This window comes from Phalacrocorax aristotelis, chromosome Z (genome assembly GCF_949628215.1).
Source record: "Phalacrocorax aristotelis chromosome Z, bGulAri2.1, whole genome shotgun sequence".
Lineage (NCBI taxonomy): Eukaryota > Metazoa > Chordata > Aves > Suliformes > Phalacrocoracidae > Phalacrocorax > Phalacrocorax aristotelis.
The window spans coordinates 59,238,962-59,259,917 of NC_134311.1; the positions used below are offsets into that span (position 1 = coordinate 59,238,962).

A 20,956-nucleotide genomic window follows, 5' to 3' on the forward strand; every position below is an offset into this window, starting at 1 on the left:
AGGAGCTGCAGCAGATAGATAGAGCTACTGAGAGACCGTAAGAAAAAAAGACAAGTACAGACTGACACCTTCCCATATGTGCCCTTGCAGCAACCAGCAGCTTAGGACCTCAGCGGTTTGGAAGCTGTGGTCAGAACAATGTGTTAAAATGGCATTGACAGGATTTTCTTTCCTTACATGAGTCTGTTCATACTTTTGAACCGGATCTCATATTGCCTCCACTTACTGCGCTTAATGTCCCTTGATGGAGTAGTCTTAGAGCAAACAAACTGATTTCTTTTCAGGTTGAACTAAACCAGAAGATGAGCTCCAGCAGCTCTGATGTATTCCAGTAATATGCTTCGACCACTAATGGGCATTCAGCCCTTGGGACTGGAAGTAAGTTGCTCCTGTTCCCTAAAATGCAAATGTGGATATCTGGCCCTCAGCGCCAATTGTTTTACCTTATCTATTACGGCTGCTATAATTGCTAATGCAAGAATGCCTCTGAGAGACAGTGAACAATCTTTCCTAAAGCATCCTTATGCCATTCATAATTTTACAAACCTCTTGTATCTGCCTCCTGTAATATCCTTTCCAAACAAAAAACTTGTAAACTTCCTGTGTATGGAAAAGTTCCATACTTCAGATCATCCTTTCCGCATTATGCTTCACCCTACTTTACCCTTTTTTAAGATGACATAATCTAAACTTATATGCAAAATTGGAGATGTGGGATCACCACAAATCTAGACAATTACAACGTTTTCCATTTTGTTACAATCCTAATAATTCTTGCTTACCTTTTGACTATGGCTATACATTGAATGTGTTCAGAAAACTAATCACAATATTACCCGGATCTCTTTTCTTAAGTGGCAATAGCTAATTTACAGCTCATCAAAGTAAATATTACGTATTATGGAGATTGCATAGCCTTTGTGGGCAACTGCTCTACCACTTGACTGTTGTCACAGTGAAAGTGTTTTTCTTACTTGCAGTCTGAACCTCCCATATCCATTATTGCTCATCCTCCTGCCATATACCACTGTGAACAGCTGGGCTGTCCTCTTGGTGGTCTTCTTATAGGTACAGTAAGGCTGCCCAGAGATCCTCCCCATAGCCTGCCCTTCTCCAGACTGAACAAGACAGTTCCCTCAGCCTTTCCTCACAGGTCAGGTGCTCCAGACCTCTGAGCATCCTGATGTCCCTCCGCTAAACCTGCTCCAATTTACTGCTGTCTTCCCTGTATTAGGGGCAGGGGAGCAAAATCGCAGTATTTTAGATGTGGTCTGCTGAGTAGCAGGGGATGGAAACTTCTCTCATCTACTGCTGTTCATACATGTACTGGTTTTGGCTGAGAAGGGTTTAATTCTCTTCACTGTGGTGCCTGTGGTGGTCAGGGACCTTTCCAGCTTCCCGCGCTCTGCCCCATAGGCGGGGGGGCTGGGAGGTGCGGGGCCATGGTGGGGGCGGCTGACCCCGACCGGCCAATGGCAGGTTCATTCCCTACCAGGTGACACCATGGCCAGTGTATTAAGGGGGGCAGTTGGCAGCTCGGGGAGGGGCAGTGTCGGGTCGGCGGGCGGTGAGCGGCTGCGTCACAGGCAGTTTGTTTTGGTGGTTCATTCCCTCCCTCCCCCCTCTCCCCCCAGGTTTCGCCCCGCTCATTGTTTTCCTTTCCATTGCATTTTTGTTATTGTTGTTTTAATTATTAAACTGTTCTTATCCCAACCCAAGAGCGTTACCCTTCTGATTCTCTCCCCCATCTGCTGGTGGGGGATCGAGTAAGTGGCTGTGTGGGGCTGAGTTGCCGGCTAAACCACAACAATACATCATGCTCCTGTTCATTAAGCGCCCGAATCTGTTGGCCTTCTTTGCTACCAGGGCACCGTGCCAGCTCAGGCACAGCTTGCTCTCCACCAGGACGCCCAGGTCCTTTCCAGAGAGCTTCTCCCCAGGCTGTCAGTGCCCAACCTGTCTCATTGCCAGGGGCTCTTCCTTCCCAGCTGCAGGAATCAGCATTTGTCCTTGCTGAATTTCACAAGGTTCTTTTCAGCACATTTCTCCAGCCTGTCTAGGTCTCCCTGAATGGCAGCCCTGCTGCTGAGTCTACCAGCCTTTCCTGCAATTAGTTGCCCTCTGCAGACTGGTGAGAATGCATTCCGTTGCCTCCTCAAGGTTGCTGATCAAGAGAACTGTTAGCCATCAAGTTCATACTTACTATCATCAGTGCCACTAATAAACTTTAACAGCTTTATTTGTATTGCTTTTCCAATTCACATATGAACGTTCCGAACTGCACAGACTGCTGTGGGATTCCAGCAACAATCCAATGTAGTTTGCTAGATGATCTTTTACATCATATTTTCCATATTCTACTGTGGTGTACTTTTCTTCTTACATGCCCTGCTGAAAGGGACTTTATCTGCTGAAGCACCTGCTTTACTGTTTCAGCCCATTTCTCCAGCCTGTCTTGGTCTCTCTGAATAGCAGCCTTGCCACTGAGTCTATCAGCAGTTCCTCCAATTTGTAGTCATCTGCAGACCTGATGATAGCATGGAGAAATGGGGCAACATTTCCCACCATTCTGTACTTTTCTCAAGGATGCAGTGTTTTTATACTGCTGTCACAAACGAGGCATCATCCTAAGTTTCTTGCATAACCACCAGCCTTCTCCTATATGCACATCATGCAGCATCATATTGTGGTTATGCTAACGTAATAGTGACATTGCAAGATTTGCTAGTTAATGTGAGCTGTGAGATCTGTATTTCCAACAAAAAAAAAAAGCATATATTACTAGAGAGGTTTATGAGAGTATGGCACTTACCCTGTGTGAATGCCTGCAAGCACGTCTCACTGACTCCAGATCTCATGTCTCAAGCCCTCCACCACACTCAAATGCCCAATGCATCCAGTTCCTTACCCAAACCAAGGCCACTCAAACCAATCACCAAACTTCCTAGATCCAGAGTTTTAGCTTTTCTCCTTCTCCTACATGAAGCGCTTGAACCTCCCTACTCTCCTGCCTCAGATATTTCAGCTCCACCCACCTATTGTGTCAGAAGTAAAAATCTCATTTTTTTCTAGACAGCCTTCAAATTCCAAATTCCTCTTGCCCCAGGATGCACACCAGAACCTCCTACTCCTACCTTCCACTCACTTTCTCTCTGCTCTCTTTGAATATTTCTCTGCTTTTGCCCTTCTGATATTACCTGTGGGCTGTCACTGGCTGCCAGCACCTTATATCCACGTGTGACTAAATTTACACAATGGCCTAATGCACTCCTTTTCCATCCCCAAAATCCACTCCTACTTTCTGATACCAGTTGGACTTTAGAAAACCTGGGTGTAGATTGTACTTACGCTGGACATAAGCCTTATGTGAAACCATTGTTATATTCACTGCAACGTCTGTCTTTAGCTATAGGACTTTTGCAAGGCTTTTGGTTTAAATGTTGACATCTGCGACAGTCCCAGAGAGATAAATTGTGTGTAAGCAGTTATTTGCACATGTATAAAACGCAATTTATCAAACTTACTGTGCATATGATACACAGTCCTTTGGTATGTGAACAAATAAGCAGCATGCAGGCAATTTAGCGGGGAATACACAGTAACTGCTTTTCAAGTTGTCAAAGAACATCGTCTGCAAAGGGTCTAGAAAAACAACTGATCATTGTGAAAATGTGAAAAAGCCATGTCCTGAAGCCTTTCATATGGGACACAAGATTTGGTTGCATAAGGGGCACTCCTTTTTATAAGACAGACTGGTTAGGAACCACTGTTCTCCACTGTTACAATTAGCTTTTTATTTTGTGACTTTCATAAGGCATTTGATGTAAGAACATCATGCTACAGACAAAACTATGCAGAAATCTCAAAATGTGGTAATGCCACTAACTGACATACATTTCATCTGTCGAAGCAAAAAGCTTATAAAAACTGCAGTCCTACAGAATCAACCACCAGGCAAATAATGCTGCTTGCTAATTAGTATCTGCATAAATATTGGCACTTATAACTAAGAAACACCTCTACTCTCTTAAAACATTATAAATCCTAAATGGATCCGGGAAGAGATAATACACAAATGAACCAGAAATCACTTAGGAATTAAAAGGAAAAAAAAAAAATTCATAGAAGTTCTTGTAGCAGTTACAGTTCTTACAAATATTTATTTCATGCTGCTCTAACTTTCCATATTATTTCAAGATTATAAATATGATAATCTATGCCTTTTTTGTAGCTATTCTCTGACATTTTCTACAGAGTTATGTAACCAAAATAAGCCTGGGGTTTAAGGTGATATACTACCCATCAGTACATAAAAGCCATACTTTAATTCAGCATTTCGTTGGACCATTTATTGTTAATCACTGCAGTTAACACCTCCTAGGCCTTCAGGACAGAGAGAAGGCAACTTTTCAATTAAAGTATTTTTCCTCTGTGAAATACTGTAAATTTCATTCATTCAAAATTACAAATATTTACACTTGACAAAGAGATCTGACAGTTTTACTCTGGATACGAAACGAAGACGAGTTTTTTTCCCATTCAAATACAGCTCATTGGATTTCAGTGAGGACTGTTTACAAATGAAGTTTTTTGCATGTTCCTACCATTAGTTCACATTCTAAGACATAATAAATATAGTGCCTCTGCCATAAATTAACAGTGACACTCTGAATATTAAGTAAATAACCAAATAAAATGTGTGAAGGCAGTTACTTCCTGCTATTACAGACTAATAATTCAGCTTTTACTGATTAAAACACAAATCATAAAACTAGCTAGTATATCTTACCAAAGAATCAGGTTATTGGAAAAGAAAAGAGAAAGCTTTAAAAACAAATGACAAAACCCATAAAGCCACATTAAATGCATGCATACACATTTTACATTGAGTATTTTGCAAAATTTTTCTATCTTGGGCTGTTTATTTCCCTGGAAGTAAATGAATCAATAAGCAAGAGGACTGTGGGAGGGCAGAATGAGCTTAGAAAACATACTCTGTCCAAATATTTGTGATTATTCTATAATTATCAATATTCACAATTGCAAGCTAATTGGCTAGTTTAAGTGCTGGGATGCATACTAAACCAGGAGTAATTAATCTAATGTTTCACAATGTAAAAGTCATTTGACTGCGCAAGCCATGAAGGAATTTTGATAGCCAGTCTGCAAGCAGATATTTTTAAGTAACCAAGTGAATTATTTGTTTGCTTTTTCTTTCTTCCCCTAAACCATAACACACTAAGTACAAAACACATAGGACATCTTGTAATAGCTTTTAAAAATGATTTGTAGCAAAACCTACTCTCCTACTTTAAAACCACTTTATTTCAAAATTCAATTAAGGTTGATGAAATAATATACAGATGAAACAAAAATAATATACAGTAACTGAAATGTGTGTTCTTGTTTTTTTAGGGTGCAAACCAGCTCTGTGAATAAATGAAACATTGGCTTCTTTAGCTGCCCTCCCCTTCACGATACTGATTCTGACTGCAATCCTTATAGTCTTGAAGACTGATACCAAGAAACAAAGCTGCATGGTCTCCCTGTGAGATCACATCGTGGATGTCAATGCACAGTTTGCGTACATTGTAGACCACAAAAAGTCTTCCTTTAATTTTAAAGGTAAGTTTTCTACATTTATATTGATGACACACATATTATAGTTATGGTAATTTTCACACATTTGCCTTTAAGACGGGGATTTGTAATCACATTTGCATGTAGATAAACTGTATCTTAACAGTGAATTTAACTTGTGGACAACTTCTCTTCTTGCCATGACAGTGCAAAGACTGAAACAATGAAAACCAGGGAATCTCAAACAGCAACCTGAAGTATTTAACTTTCCATGATATGTGCACCAAAATCCATATGAAAAATTAAGTTTTAAAAGTATTTAGAATATTGTGACTCTATGAATGTTCTTATTAATTTATCTATTTTCCATTTCTCTTCCACTGCCTTTTCACTAAATCTCTTATTCATCATGGTCTTGAACGCTATTCATCATGAATACCCTCTTCTGCTGTTCCTATTTTTATCACTGAACATTTCTAAAAATCATGTTGCAAATTTATCTTTTCTTTACATTTGTCATGTCCCAAGCTGACCAAATACTATATATCAGCTGTCAGCAACTCTTGCTAAATTATCACCATAAGAGCCTTCACCATTTTTGTATCATATTACTGTAATGGCATCATCTTCCTCTAGTTTCACTCTTCCGTACAACTCCTCCCTAACTACTAACATCGCTTCAGGCTTCATTTGTTCAGACTGCTACCAAACAAAATATGTAGAGGCAAAAGCTACTGATATGTATAGGTAGGCTTAGTATAATAGCTCAAGATGACTGAATAAGAATAAAATTGCATTAAAAATGATCTCATACCAATGCTTGTCTCTAGTGTAAATCTGCTTGGCATACTGCTCAATTCTCTTTAGATGCCTATTTCTTGACTTGTGTGATTGCTATATTAAAAAAATATTAATTTAATACTGTAGATAATTTAACAAAACCTCTGCAGAGTTATACACTGTGGTCCACAAGCTTTTCAGTGCTTAAGACTTTAATATTTTAAGCCAATTTTAGTGGAACGCTGTAAGATAATAGTAACGCAAATACTGTCTTAAAAATAAATTAATGAATTGGCTCTATTTGTCTTAAGACAGGGTCAGTCTGACAGCAAAGGTCAGAGGGAATACACAAGATAGGCATGCCAGGGCTTCACCACACCCCTCTGTAAGACAAGGCTGTGTATATCTACATAAAGCATCTAGTTTATTTGCAAATCTATCTGTCTGGCAACATGCCTCCCTTAATTCCTCCAGAGAAACTGGTGAATGACCTATCTTGGAACCATGCCATTATCTTCAAACAAATTCATATTCAGCTTTAGCTAATGTCAACTCCAAAAATTCCTACTTCCCATCTGAGCAAACAAAAGAAATATTAATCCCTCCAGAGAATGAAAAATACAAAGCACAAGGCCATTTGAGAAAGCTGGCATTTTTTCTGAACTGAAAGTTTTATGATGCTGACAGTACTTAACCAATTTTTAGGAAGCTGACCAAGGTTTTAAGGGAACAGCTGTCTGAAAAGCCTTCATATCCTTGAAACATCCATCTTTATCTACTCAGCTAAGATATTCACCAAAAGTCACCTGACTTTACTCTGCTTTTTCCTCATCTCTTGCTTCTTTGAGAATGTATGCTTAATCTGCTCTGATATCATAAAAATATGATCACCTTTTCTTGCTTATTATTCTCACACATCACCTTGAGTGTTTTCATGCCTCTTTTTTCCTTCACCAAATTCAAATGTCAGCTTTTGTTTTCACTTTTAGGGGACTTCAGAAATCTGCCTTGCACAAAAAATATTGCCTCACTTTTTATAATTATGCTATGCAAGTACCATATTGCTCTAGAAATCTTAGCAGTTTTCTACCCAGTAAGTGCTCTAGGATCAAACTGAACTTGTGTTCACGTCCAAATTTTGGAACGGCATGGACCTATCTGTGTCACTGGCACAGAAGAATGAAACATGCATATTAGGTATGTTAGCTAGCAGAAACAATGTAGATGTCCTTCCTGCTTTATTAACTCATTGATAGCTATGAAGCCAACTGATACCTCTACAATCTATTCTCAGACAAAAATTCTTGCTTATTCTTATAGTAAATGGATTTCTATGAGGCATCAAATCAAAGGACTTAACACCAGGCAAACTAAACTTTCAAGGTAAGATTTGTTTATACCGGCAGAGTTGAGATTCTCTAGGGGCTGCTTCAGTACAAACTGCTCTCCTATGCAAGTGCATTTCAGTCCTAAGTGGATCGGGGGAGCGTGATAGGGAAGGATGTCTGAAATAACCTTTACTAAACATGATCATAGCTAATTAGGAATTCATAGGTAATTAGGAATATAGCCAATTTTACTTGTCATTGCTCAGTGGCCACAATCTATCTTTTTTGCCATTCTGTTTGGTATAGCTGGCAAGGATCATTCCCCACATCCACTAAAATGCACAGAAAGATACTTGCTAATTCCTGCCAGTGATGAAGACAGAAGGCATCTTTGCTTCCACTGGTTCACAGAGACCCATCATAATGTGAACTAGTCTCAGCAGAATCTAACGCAAAACAGAAAAAATTAAGGCCAAGAGATATTTTATGCTCTACGCAGATTCTGTGATGAAAGACTACCACTTCATAAAGCTAGTAATTCAAAGTTTACCTAAGGTGGTTTAACTACGATTATGTAAAGTTCTCAATTGTCTGTAGAAGGCAAATAAGAAGTATTTATGGAATCTTATTTGATAAATACCTAAAATCCTTTTATGTGATGCCTAAGTTAAAATTGTAACAGAAGACACTGTTGTCATCAAATTGTAGGATATCTCATAAGAACAGGCATCCTAAGAGTAGACTAAAGGTCTTCGTACCCTATCATTCTTTCTCTGACAAGGTCAAAGAATGAGGAATTCATGAATGGCAAGGAAAGAACAAAAGTAAAGGGCAAGCATATTGCAATATTTTCCTGGTATTCTATCTCAGCTCCCAGGGACCAGCAGTTCAAGGATCTCCACAGGCAAATGTGGTATCTTTGAGTTTAATACACTTTACTCCACTTTTCTTCCAAGAATTTGCCATTATTTGAACCCATGCTCTAGGGTCATGATAATTTTATTTAATCTTCTCTAGTTCTTTTATTATGAGACAGTGAATAACAGCAGCTCATTCACTTCTGCTATGGCTCTCATGATTTTAATTACCTCTATCATCCTCCCTCTTCAATCATCTCTTGTTTTAGCTGAAGCATTCTAATCTATTTACACATTCCTCATCAGGAAGTAATTTAAAACTGGCATTCTTATTTATCTTCTCTGTACTCTTTCAGTTTACTACCTCCTTTTGCAATGAAAGGAAAACAATGTAAACATTGCTGAATATAACTCAGTATCACAAGAGTCTTCTGCCACTGTTTGCACATGGCTTTCATTTTTATTATCCTGAATATTGCAGTATTGTAACCAAATGGTATCACCTCCACTTCTAGTAACAAATATGCAGGATAGTATGAACTGTACCATATACCCACCTAGGACCAGACTGCTAATGTCCCTGCAGTGAAAAAAATGAATCGTTTATTTCCATCCTTTGTTTGGCATTTTCTAACCAGCTATTAATGGATGAGAGGACTTTCCATCTTATCCTGAACGCAGCCATGTGTTTTCAAGCATCTTCAGAAACAAACCTTCTTAAAAGGCTTTTGGAATTTGTAAGCTGCAGGGTAAGAAGCACAACACATCTAACTCCCCTACAAGTTCAGTTGGATCCTTCTGGTACAGCTATGGGACCATGACTGCGTAAGAAGTCTAAAATGTTCAGTTTGTCTTACCGGCCAGTATGAACACTTGGTTCCCTAAGCAGAACTAAAGATGCCAATCTAACATGCATTCAGGAACATGTCAAGAAATATGTGGGGAAAGGCTACAGTATGCTTTTTTTTTTTGCCATGGCCATTCTATCACAATCCTTGGTGTTGCATAATTATAGCAATTAATATTCCTGGTACAGCAGTCTTATAATATCACTGTTAAATGGAAATAAGCAATCTTCATGACACATATAGATAAGCTAGAATTTGATTCCCTTCAATGCACTGATGAACCAATAGAGATAACTGAGCTGCTGTAATTTCTGAGAGGTATATCACTCTCCTACACAGGGTAGCTCTGGATGCAGACTTCAGAACTGGGAAAAGGCCACAAAGTATCTTTTCTAATGGGACTGTGTCTCTGAAGAAGTCTCTAAAGAAGAGCCTATGCAAAACAGCTTAAAAGATAAGTCAGGCTATTGATACTTACATAATGCTTTGTACTAACACTGCTGGCAAAACAGCAGGAAGTGGCAGTGCTAATAGGGCTGGAGCTTAGGACATCTCTGTGGCACTGACTTTTGTACCTTAAAGTTCCCCTTCCTTTTTATTTTGTTTTTCTTTCAGATTCACTTCTGCTCAGTGAGGTGCAGAAGTGAAGGCTTAAAGGCTAGTCAGAGCACAGCTGCTCCATGGGACCCAAGTGGGACCTTGGAATCAAGAAATCAGGCTTGTGTTTCTTACCAGTGACCTGTTCGAGCTGAAAGGACTTGTGGGCAAGGAAAATGGGTGCAAATATTAGGATCTAAGTGCTGACAAACCAGCAAAATGACAAAGTTGCCGTCAGCGCAGCTGACATAAGAAACACTTAACCAGCAGTGCTTGGATTCTGAGTTTTCTGGCTTAGTGTACTATAGGCACAACAGATGCTCAAGGACAACGCTTCCCAGTAATGTGTCTCCTTGAGGCAGAAAATTCACTTACTGTGAAGGCTGTAGACTGTAAATGCATCTTGTGAGAAATGCATGTGTGCAAATCAGCTTTTTGTTATTCCACAAGCTATATTGAAGAATCTGATGGATCCTGGCTAAAAATGGAAAGCCTTCTGGTGAAGAAGCATTGCACCGTCCCACAACTGCAGTCTTGAGTAGTATGACAAAGGAACAAACAATTTAAAGCAAAGAAATACGAAAGTAAGGAAATTAACTGAAAGAAAAGAGTGCAATAAGGAAGGACGGAATAGCAGGACTTGGGAAAAATAGCTCAATATAAGGATTATTCTGAGAGACTTCTTACACTCTAGCATTACACTTTTGTTGTGGTTTAGCCGGCAGCTCAGCCCCACACAGCCGCTCGCTCACTCCCCCACCAGCGGGATGGGGGAGAGAATCAGAAGGGTAAAGCTCGTGGGTTGAGATAAAACCAGTTTAATAATTAAAATAAAACAACAACAACAACAACAATGCAATGAAAGGAAAATAACGAGAGCGAGGCGGAACCCGGGGCGGGTGGGGGCGACGGGGAATGAACAACCCAAACCAACAGCACGTGTCGTGGCCGCTCACCGCCCGCCGACCCGACGCCGCCAGTGCCTGACCCGCAACCGCCCCCCCGCGCGCCAACTGCCCTGTTAAGGTACTGGCCGTGGCGTCACATGGTATGGAGTGAACATCCCATTGGCCAGTCGGGGTCAGCTGACCTGGCCGTGGCCCCGCCCCTCCCGGCCTCCTGCCCACGTGGCAGAGCGTGGGAAGCTGGAACGGTCCCCGGCTACTAGAGGTGCTACTGTGAAGAGAATTAACTCTTTCTCAGCCAAAACCAGCACAAATTTATAGCTAAAATCAATGCTGCACCCTGTATTTTCAGAAACATCTATCTTGTTTTCCTTCTCAGTAAATCACAGCATCAGAAACTTGAAAACCAGTACTGCTTTTTCCTTCTTTTTAAACAGAGAACTATGAAGATAAAATCTAGTTGAGGTAATTTTATTGCTGGAAACTTTCACAGCTGTTAACATCCTTCCTTTATTGCCTATCTAACTAAAATCATTATAACAGGAATCATGAATCAAGAAAGTAGATTTTAAAGTGTTGTACCCCAATTTTAAACACAGGATACACAAATATATCAACAGGTATTATTAAAAGCTTTCACTTTCACAACATTTCTTTCAAAATATGTAGGAAATTGCATACCTTTTTCTCTACCGAATGATTACATAAAAGGGCATGGCAGATGTGACCTACTGGGGTAGTGGGAATTTCTACTGGTATTAGCAGGCATTGAAAACACTGTATCTTGCAATCCCTGACTGAAACAGGGGTCAATAGCTTTTTATTAAGTCACTAAACAGATTAGATCAGTAAAGAACTAGCACTGATTTTATTGTATCCAACACGGAATTTTCTCTAGATTAAGCATTTAAAAAAAACCCATAAAAATAATTACTCTATTTCTAAATAGACTTTCCTACTTTCAATTTAATAATCATACTTTAAATAAAAATGTTAGCGTAAAAACAGTTGAAGGGAATTTCCTGTTAGCCTAGGAATAATTATATCTTGAAAGTTACCAAGGGCTGTAACTCAAGAGGTTTCATAATACCCTTCTCTCATTCTGAACACCTAGCCACGTACTTATCTTCAGGCATGTCTACAATCTTTCTCTACGTGCAGACAGCCAGCACCCTTTTACAAGATTACCACCACTATCTTGACTACTCTATCCTGTATGTCTGGTCTCGTCAATGTATTTCCATCTCATTTATTTATGCAAAAGCTACTGAAAGTGCCCTCTTCAGTCCAGTACACTAACTGTCTCAGTCTGTTTTTTTAATTCTGTGCTTGACTACAACAAAGTCACTGTCAAATTAAGTGTCGTATTTTCAATTTAAATGATACTTAACACTTCTTTTAGTCCACATTTCTGGTATCAAATTACTTTTGGAGACTTACCCTTAATTTGTGAACCTCTGTGACTGTACAGTGTTTATAGAATGCAACTCCAATGTAATGGCATGCAAAGGCTACACTTACGATGTTATTAAACTATAAATATATTATAACAGGATCCAGTTGAGCATATTTCCTATTTAGCTATCCTATTCAGACCACACCATTGATTTATTTTTAAATCTATTTAAGGAAACCATTATTTGAGATGTTATTTCTATTGTGCAATTACATTTTTTAAAAGTTCCAATACTCAAAACAATAACTAAATGTAATATCTTTGTTTATCTCACATAAAACAGAAAACATTTTAGAGGAATATTTAAAATTAGCTTCTTAACTTTCACATCTACTAAAAATCTGAATGGCAAAAAGAAAATTTGCTTTCAATCTTGAATAGCATTTCTATTTTATCATTAATCTATCCTTGACCAAATACAGTATACCATATACAGAGCAATGCCATATGCAATGTTTATTAAAAAAATGGGAATACTGTTAATAATTTTAATTACAAAAAAAAATACAGTGCAGAATAAGGACAAAGTGCTCTGGAGCATTATTCATCAGCTTGAAAGCACAAAAGTGCTCCAGTTCTGAGGTTTCTTACTTTTTGTATAAAATCTCAAAAGCTATGGATGTTTGGGGTTTTTTTCAGTTAGAAGATAATTTTACATTCCTTGTGGAAATTCTCATATGAAAGAAGACTCACATATTGATTACAAAATCTGTTTGGCTCAGTGAATCAGTTCAGGGCAAAAGGTAAGGAAAAATATAAGATGCTTGATTTTATCTAGCAGTCCTGCAACGTTCAGAAAGTCTGAACTAGTTCAAACTAATAAATCTTCTATGTAATCCAAGATTCTCAACAGCCATCCTTCTCTCCCTGCATCCCAATCTAATTAGGTCTAGGCCTAGCATCTCTGATGAGCAGTTTACTGTTCAAAGTTTACCATCTTTTATGTGAGAAGTATTACAATAATAATGTGGAAGAGGTTTGGTCGTATGGACAACTGGAATCATACGAAGTTTGGAAAGAGATGGTAGATTCCCTGTGACCACTGAGCCTGCTGGATATGAACTAGACAAAAGCGCATATGCATTTCTAACAGGGCTACAGAATTTCTTCTTTGACAATGCAGTATTGTCTTATAAAGAGGCAGTTATTCTCTCATGCAAACCTGCAATTTTTTTTTTCACTTTCTAAGCACTGTAATCATATACCTTTTCACTCCAGTCACTCTACTCATGTACCCAGCCTGTTCTTCTTCCCATTCTTTGTATTTTGCCTTCTGGAACTCTAACATCTTATTAGGCTGTTACCTTCCTAATCAAACACAACTTAATCTAAGTAGCCTTTTTTTCCCCCACCACTCTCAATGATATTATGGTTTGCATTTGGGAGGGCATCTAATATGGCGTCAGAATTCTTTTGCTGCCAGTATGCTCAGTCTTCTATGCCTGTAAAGTCCCTGGGAGCCTCCTGAGGCAGGGAACATAAGCAAATTTAAGAAAATCAAATACAGAACTTTAGGAGCTGCCAAGCACAGTTTAGATGTAAGCCCAAAAAAGCAGCCTAGGAAGAAAATATTATACACTTGCATTTTGAGCTGACACAAACCCTGAAGTAGCTTTTATTTAAATCAAAAGTCAGAAGACAGAGACGTGGCAGCAACACTTGCATTTAGTAAGGCAAAGACAAAGTTTCACACAGCTATGTGGTTCAGGTTTCCTAATAACTAGATCTAATCATGTTCCTATTTGGTGTGGGACTTTTAGGCTATCATTTGGAGACACACATTTGGATTTGGAGATCCAGCATTCTGAATTACCTTTCTGGAATGACATGTCCATTTTCAAGTAGCACAATACTGAACCTGTACGACCTCTCCAGAGCTTCCTTTTACTTTTAATTATTTATGTTTTGTACAAAGGTCAGCATGGTAGCTTTTCATATTTATAAAAGACATAATTCATATGGCACTATGGGACAAATACGAACTATGTCACATACATAATGTATTACAATAAACCAATAAGCTCAGTATCAAATCTACACTACATTATCTGCTGTTAAAGAAATACTCATCATTGTTTCTCCTGCCAACAGCTTCCCGTCTGCACAATACCAAAGATGATCTACCAGTCCTCAAACTTCTCAAGTTTGCTCATTTTTGATAGCTAGGAGTGTTTCTTGTTATTTTCAGTATCAAATCATGACCTTGTGTGACACAGTTTTGTAAGTGGAGGATCAGTATTTATCAAATTTGACCTGTAGAAAGGCCTGGGTAGAATCACAAAAGCAATATGCCCTGTTTTATTTTTTCCACATATTTTTAGAAGCAACCTATATTGTTCTTATAAACAGGAAAAACATATCTGCTGGCAAGACTCAGCACTACAGAAAATAACTATGTAAATAAATGTATATGAGGCCTGGTGAAAAAAGGCCATTAGACTGAAAACACGGAAACATGGGTAAACAGTGAATTCCACATTTCAGTAGTCCAACTTAAATGTTTTTCAGTTAACAACCAGTTAATAATGATGAGAATGTTTAAGTGTTAAAGTAGGAACAAGACTAAGCTTTCTTCAATAATATGCAGAAAACAAAGCTAAACCATCCAGAGCCTTTACTCTATTTTGTATGTCTAAAACAAGCCATACAGAATAGTATATACGATATTATTCCAACTTTTTTATATTACTTCTTTCATAAAAGACTGATTCTGATTATTTTTTGAGATGTCTTTATTGATCGCACTCAGAACTCGTCACTTTCCCCCAGAGTAATTTTCTTTATTCCACTATGCAGACACAAATTTTTCTGAACAGGAAACTACATGCAATTATCCCGATAATGTGCACAAAATTAAAGATTTAAGAATACATAAGAAGTACACACACAAATTGTCTTTTTACAATTTCCAGTTTATCTTTAGATTCAGAGTACTGTGTGTGGGTCAATCAGGATAATTTAACTCATCTCTACTTTAATAATAATCCATCTCTGATTTCCAATGGCATATCTTAGCTAGAGACTTATTTCAAATATTATAGCCACAACTGACTGAATTTTAGGCAAAATTTTAAAAACTTACCTTCAAAAACTCTGAAAGCTTTCTTGCAGCTTGGTAGAGGCCATTTTGCAGAATTTGATTTTTGAAAATTTTCTTTTAACTTCAAATATTCCGTAGGGAAAAAAGATTTGGTAGAGTTGTTCAGTTCTACAATAATTAATGGGAAAGAATGTGTACATCAGTGCTGCAAATATAGCAATAATTTACTGTGTTTCTACTATGAAATAAAAATGCCTTATCTACTGTGTAATCCTTTTTCTCATTATAACATCTCTTAAATTGTTTTAAAATCACATAAACCCAAGCAAAAATAAGTCAATCATGCTGTTTTGATTCTGTTGCTCAGAAAAAAAGCACTTAGGAAAGATGATGTCAAATTCTAGCACAATGAAGTACATAATAAATCAGGCTACTTAATTTACAAAACTATCATAACCTCTAAGAATGAAAATGACGTCTATCAAGCTGACTGTGGTATTAATTCTCAGTTCATATTGTTTTTTGTTTAACACCATCACTCAGTAACAGTCAGTACTACAAGGAAAGGTGAAAAGTCTGAATTTTTTTTTTTTTAATCTTTTAAATATTGTGGATTAAAAGGAATTACGAACACATTTGTAGAATGATTAATGACACATTGCAAGAGTTGACAATTTATTAATCTCAATAAATCATCAGCTCCTTTGAATATAATTTGCGGAAATATCTACCTGGACTGCAACTCAAAATTGTCAAAACTAACCTATCCATAGCAATACAACACTGGAAAGAATTTTAAAATAACATGTTTTCCTACAAGAGGAAAGAAGGGATCTGCTGATAACAGGCAGAGTTGCCAAGATAGTAGTTAACAGGGAAAACTTCAAAACCCCTTTGGCTCCAGATAAATACTAATAGCAGCTGCTACCATAATTCCTGCTGTACCTTAAAAGAAAGAAAAGTCCCTTCACAGATCTTTGAAGATGCTTATGTATTATTATGGTTCATTGCAATTACACATCCTATTTCAATAATAAATATTTCATGAAAGGATCAAATCTTTTTCTCTGGCAAATTTGAGAAAGCTAAGCTTTTTGTGAGAAGGCTCCAGAAAGAAGAAAAAATTCCAAATGCACTTTGGTTGCAGCAGCTTTTTCTATGTAAGAGGAAAGCATTAGCAGATTTGAAGCAGAAAAAAAATGCTGGTCTTATTCTAAAAATTATTCTGTATTTCACCATGTCAGAATACAGGTGGAAAGAGGCTACCAAAGACTTGCAGAGTACAGAAATCTCCAAATCCTTCTATATCATTATGTGAGAACAGTGCTACTGCAGCCATAAAACTCTGTCAGTGAAGGAAAAGAGGTAATTTTCTCTCCTAAATGTAAAAGGAACAAGTTGTGTATTTTTAATTTTTATATAAGAGCTTTATATGCTACTGAATATTTGGATTAAGTACTATTCGGATTCAGAGAAATAGCCTCTGATGTGCTTGCCTCTCACAGCATGAACAGAGAATATTCTAGTTTCCTTCTACAAGCCATTAAAATCGACTCAGTTATTTCAACTTTGTTGTCCAAATTTAAACACCGAAACCTCTGGTGAGGCACCTAATCCCTGTTTTTCAGAAAAGGCAGTGGTTGCAACTCTTACTGGCTTTTAGACAGTTTCTTTGTTAGGCTTTTAATTAAAAATCCTTTCAGGCTGACCAGGCCACCTGTCTTTCTGCATGTATGTGACCCTTTCCCTGCCATTTGCCTGGACTTCCCATGTACAACCACTACACTGAAACTGCGTTTCTCCAAAGTGGTGGATTTACTGTACGTGAGTGCCAGATCTGCCCTTCTTGGAAACAGTTAACACCAGTGAAAGTTTGTATAAATGGAAGCCAGTCCCTGGCTCACTCTTTCCCCTGATAGGAGAGGCATTTAGAAGACAGTTACTTAAACTGGGTTGGTGCAATCAGATCAAAAACTGTTGTCTGTGGTGTACCCTGGGCACCTTATCATCTGACCAGATGTGTGTTTATCCTCATGGAAGAAGGGCTTTTAAGAAAGATGGGAATGCATGGCGGACATCATCAGAGCAACCTGTCTGGACTGGAACTCACTCTCAAGGGAACCAGTGGAAAAGGCTCCTTTGATGAAGGCAACAGGCCAGAGGAAGTATCCTCGCGGGTCACATCCAGCTTTGTAGCTCTGGCTTAAGCACTCTTTTTCTTCATAAATGGTGAATAATTGACCTGTTAGCTTTCATCTTTTTTTGACATTACACACATCCTTCTGTTGAAGTTACGTTGTTTGCAAAACTGTACGCTCTAAGAAGTGAACTTCTGAATATATCCTTAAATATTTTCTTTTTGAGATATTCTTGTAAAATAAAATCCAGTTATACAAAAGGAAAGCTGCAGAAAGTAACCAGAATAAATCAGTGAGTGAAATAAGACATCCCAGCTGTAGCATTGGAGAAATATGTAAAGAATGCTGGCAACTTTGCTTTGCTGGCTGCACACACCTCTAAAAGCAGTGACTTTAGCATAACTTTTAAAAGGCCTAATAAATCTCCTGAGCAAGAAAAATATTTGCTACCCTTTATATTGGTCTGGCACCATCCATCTTCCTTAATGTGTTGATTTTACCAATTTCTCTATGGATACAATATTATCATCAATATTTCTTGGTTGATTTAAATGCTGCTCAATATGTTATGCACTGGGAAATTACAAAATATTTTTCTTAATATATGCATTGTAATACAAAGTAAATTTAGTGTATCTACTTTCAAATATATTGCTAAGTCAAGCATATATTGCTATATACTGAATAGCAATATACAAATAGGTGCTGTAAGGCCATATGGATTTCTCTTATCTGAAGCTGTTAATACTAAACACATCTCATATACTGTTATGGCTCTCTATTTACAGTAGAGTCTCTACTTATATATTTATGACACTGTATTTACACTTCAACCACACAAATCCTTTTCCTAAAAAAACCTACATACCTTTTTAATATTTTCACAGAATGGGTTACGTTGGAAGGCGTGTCTTGAGATCAACTAGTCCAACCCACTCTGCTCAAGCATGCTCAGGTACAGCAGGTTGCCCAGGAGTGCGTCTGGTTTTGAGTGACTCCACAGATGGAGACGCCACAGCCTCTCTGGGCAACCTTGTTGACCATCCTCACAGGAAAAAAGTGTTTTCTTATGTTCAGATGGAATTTCATGTGTTTCAACTCATGCCCACTGCCTCCTGCCCTGTTAGTGGGCACTACTGAGAAGAATCTGGCTCACTCTTCTTCATTGCCTCCCATCAGGTATTTTTACACATTGTATATTAAGTACTCAAAGGTTACTAATAGTCCTGGTAATATTTCACTTAAATGACAGTACTTTAAATGTGTTGAAAATTTTTGCAAATACATTTTAGCAAGCATCTCTCTTTGTGCTCCCCCAGTAGTATGTTACTGCCCCAAATCTGTTAAATAGCTTTTTAAAATTTAAAGTGTCCTAAACCAAATGAAAGTAATTCTCTACTGCTGAAACACACTTCATCTGTACATCAAATCCAAACGGGCATGAAACATTAAGTAAATAAAACGAGAACAGCTTGAAACCTCTATACACCAGCCAGGCAAGGTGCTAAGAGTGCTCAAGCTGCATCTTTCCATCAATTTTCCCTGCTGCAGTGCTGACACACTCAGTCCCTGTCCCTGTCCACCATCAGCTCCCCAGTGAACCATGCTGGGGCAATTAGTTTGTCTGAAAAATGTCTCCTGCCCACCCAAATGAGTTCTTATTTAGCCCAGTCAGATCCTCGAACTGGTCTCCCTTCAAATTATACAAAGTTGTGCCTGTGCAGGGGAAGAGCCTGAGCACAACCAGAAACAGAAGCTGGGGACCTCTGCTGATCAATGTGAAATCATACCGTAACATGCAACTCCAACCTGTCATCAACACAGCACTCTCCCAGTTTAAAGAGGATCACTGCAAGATCTCTGCAGCATGCAAAAATAAACAAACAGTCCTGCATGGCTGAGTCATTTCCATCACTTTGTGACCTGTCTATGCACAGTTTTAAGTGCTGTAAAGGGCCAAGCTCCATATATCATCGTTCAATTTTATCCGTGGTGCATGAATTTACCTTTTTAAGCTCCAGGCATAAAAGACTAACTCATGCTGTTCCAGGCATCCCGTCTACAGCATTACTTTACCTCTTCTGTCCCTGTACCCATTCTGACATCAAACACACCCTACCCACCATGTTTTCCTACTGCTAAAAGTCAAGAACACTAGAGATGAAGGTTTAAGAGGCCCGGAAGGGAGAATTCAAAAACAAAATTAGTTAGGAGGATTTGATAGTTCTGCCAACCTTTATTTTTGCTTGTAGCTAAACTGAAGTCATAAAACCAATAAAAGAACATTTTTTTTGTGTGTGTCATTAAGTTAGTAATTTTAAAAATGCGTTTCTGGTAGGATGTTTTGAGAAAATGTTTATAATGTTTGGAGTTTGTTATTTCTTAGCAAAAGGCAACCAAAGAAATGTAAAATACCAGAACCTCAATTCAAAAATCAAAATGTTTTAAAATACGCATCTAGAATAGTTTCTTCCCACCGAAGAAAGCCTGCATAGAATAGTCCTAGGAAGAGTTAAATGCAAAGAAAACCTCAGAGTGAATTAACATCACCAAATTTTGCTCTGCATGCATTTTGGATGTGGCCCATTGCATATTATTATTTTTTTCTTTCTTCTTTTTATTACTATATTTGGCTAACAGGGTTTTACTATACTTTTAACTACATATTTGTTGAGGCCAGAAATACAGGAAGAAAAGTTACAAATATTTTTCTGTATTGTAAAAACTTTCAGTTTTATACCTGTTTGGAAAAAGACTCTGGCAATTGTAGTGCGACACAGTGGACATGGAGTGCTGGCTGGATTGTCTTTGGCAAGCATCCTTAAGCAAGGTTCACAAAAGATGTGGTGGCATGGATAGCACATGTAAGGATTGAAATAAATGTCCAGGCACACTGCACAGAGATAGCTTTCTTTATCTCTTCTGAGTTCATGCTCATCGTCTGTATGCAGGTTATCATTTGCAGTCTGCAAGAAAAGAAAAAGAAAACATCTTTTCATGGCTCAGCTTATAACTGTTTTGGATAAAGCAGGCGGCAGGAAGGACTTCAAATAATGCTTAAGAAGCTGGTATAGACTGGTGATATTCTTAATTTTTAATACAGGTTGCTTTTAATGAGATGATGAAAGATACTGGTAAGACAGGAATGTCACAACAAGCGCTCTCTGGGAAAACAGAACAAAAATCATACAAGACAGTAAAAGAAGCAAATAACAAAACCCAAAAGGCTAAGTAAAACTGTACTATGATCAAATTTCTTCTTTTAAAACAAATGTTAAAAATTTATTTCTAACTTTATTACCAAAATACCTGGTTACTTTGCCAAGAAAGGCAAAACAAAACAAAAAACTCTAAAAATAACCTGTGGATTGTTCTGCCATTGAAAGGTAATTTGTGAAGGGCATGTTTCAGGAAGAATAATGACTCA

The 20,956-nt window shown here is 38.0% G+C and overlaps 1 protein-coding gene across 5 annotated transcripts in view; it reads right to left on the reverse strand.

Annotated features, from left to right (window-relative positions):
- RNF180 (ring finger protein 180) overlaps nt 1-20,956 on the reverse strand; it is a 99,304-nt gene that overhangs the window by 26,604 nt on the left and 51,744 nt on the right. For all 5 annotated transcript variants that reach the window (XM_075078614.1, XM_075078619.1, XM_075078616.1 and 2 more), the window contains exons 5-6: nt 20,270-20,495; nt 15,434-15,559 (exon numbers count right to left, since the gene is read on the reverse strand). In XM_075078614.1, the coding sequence (XP_074934715.1) occupies nt 15,434-15,559; nt 20,270-20,495 (352 nt within the window). The remainder of the gene's footprint in view (nt 1-15,433; nt 15,560-20,269; nt 20,496-20,956) is intronic.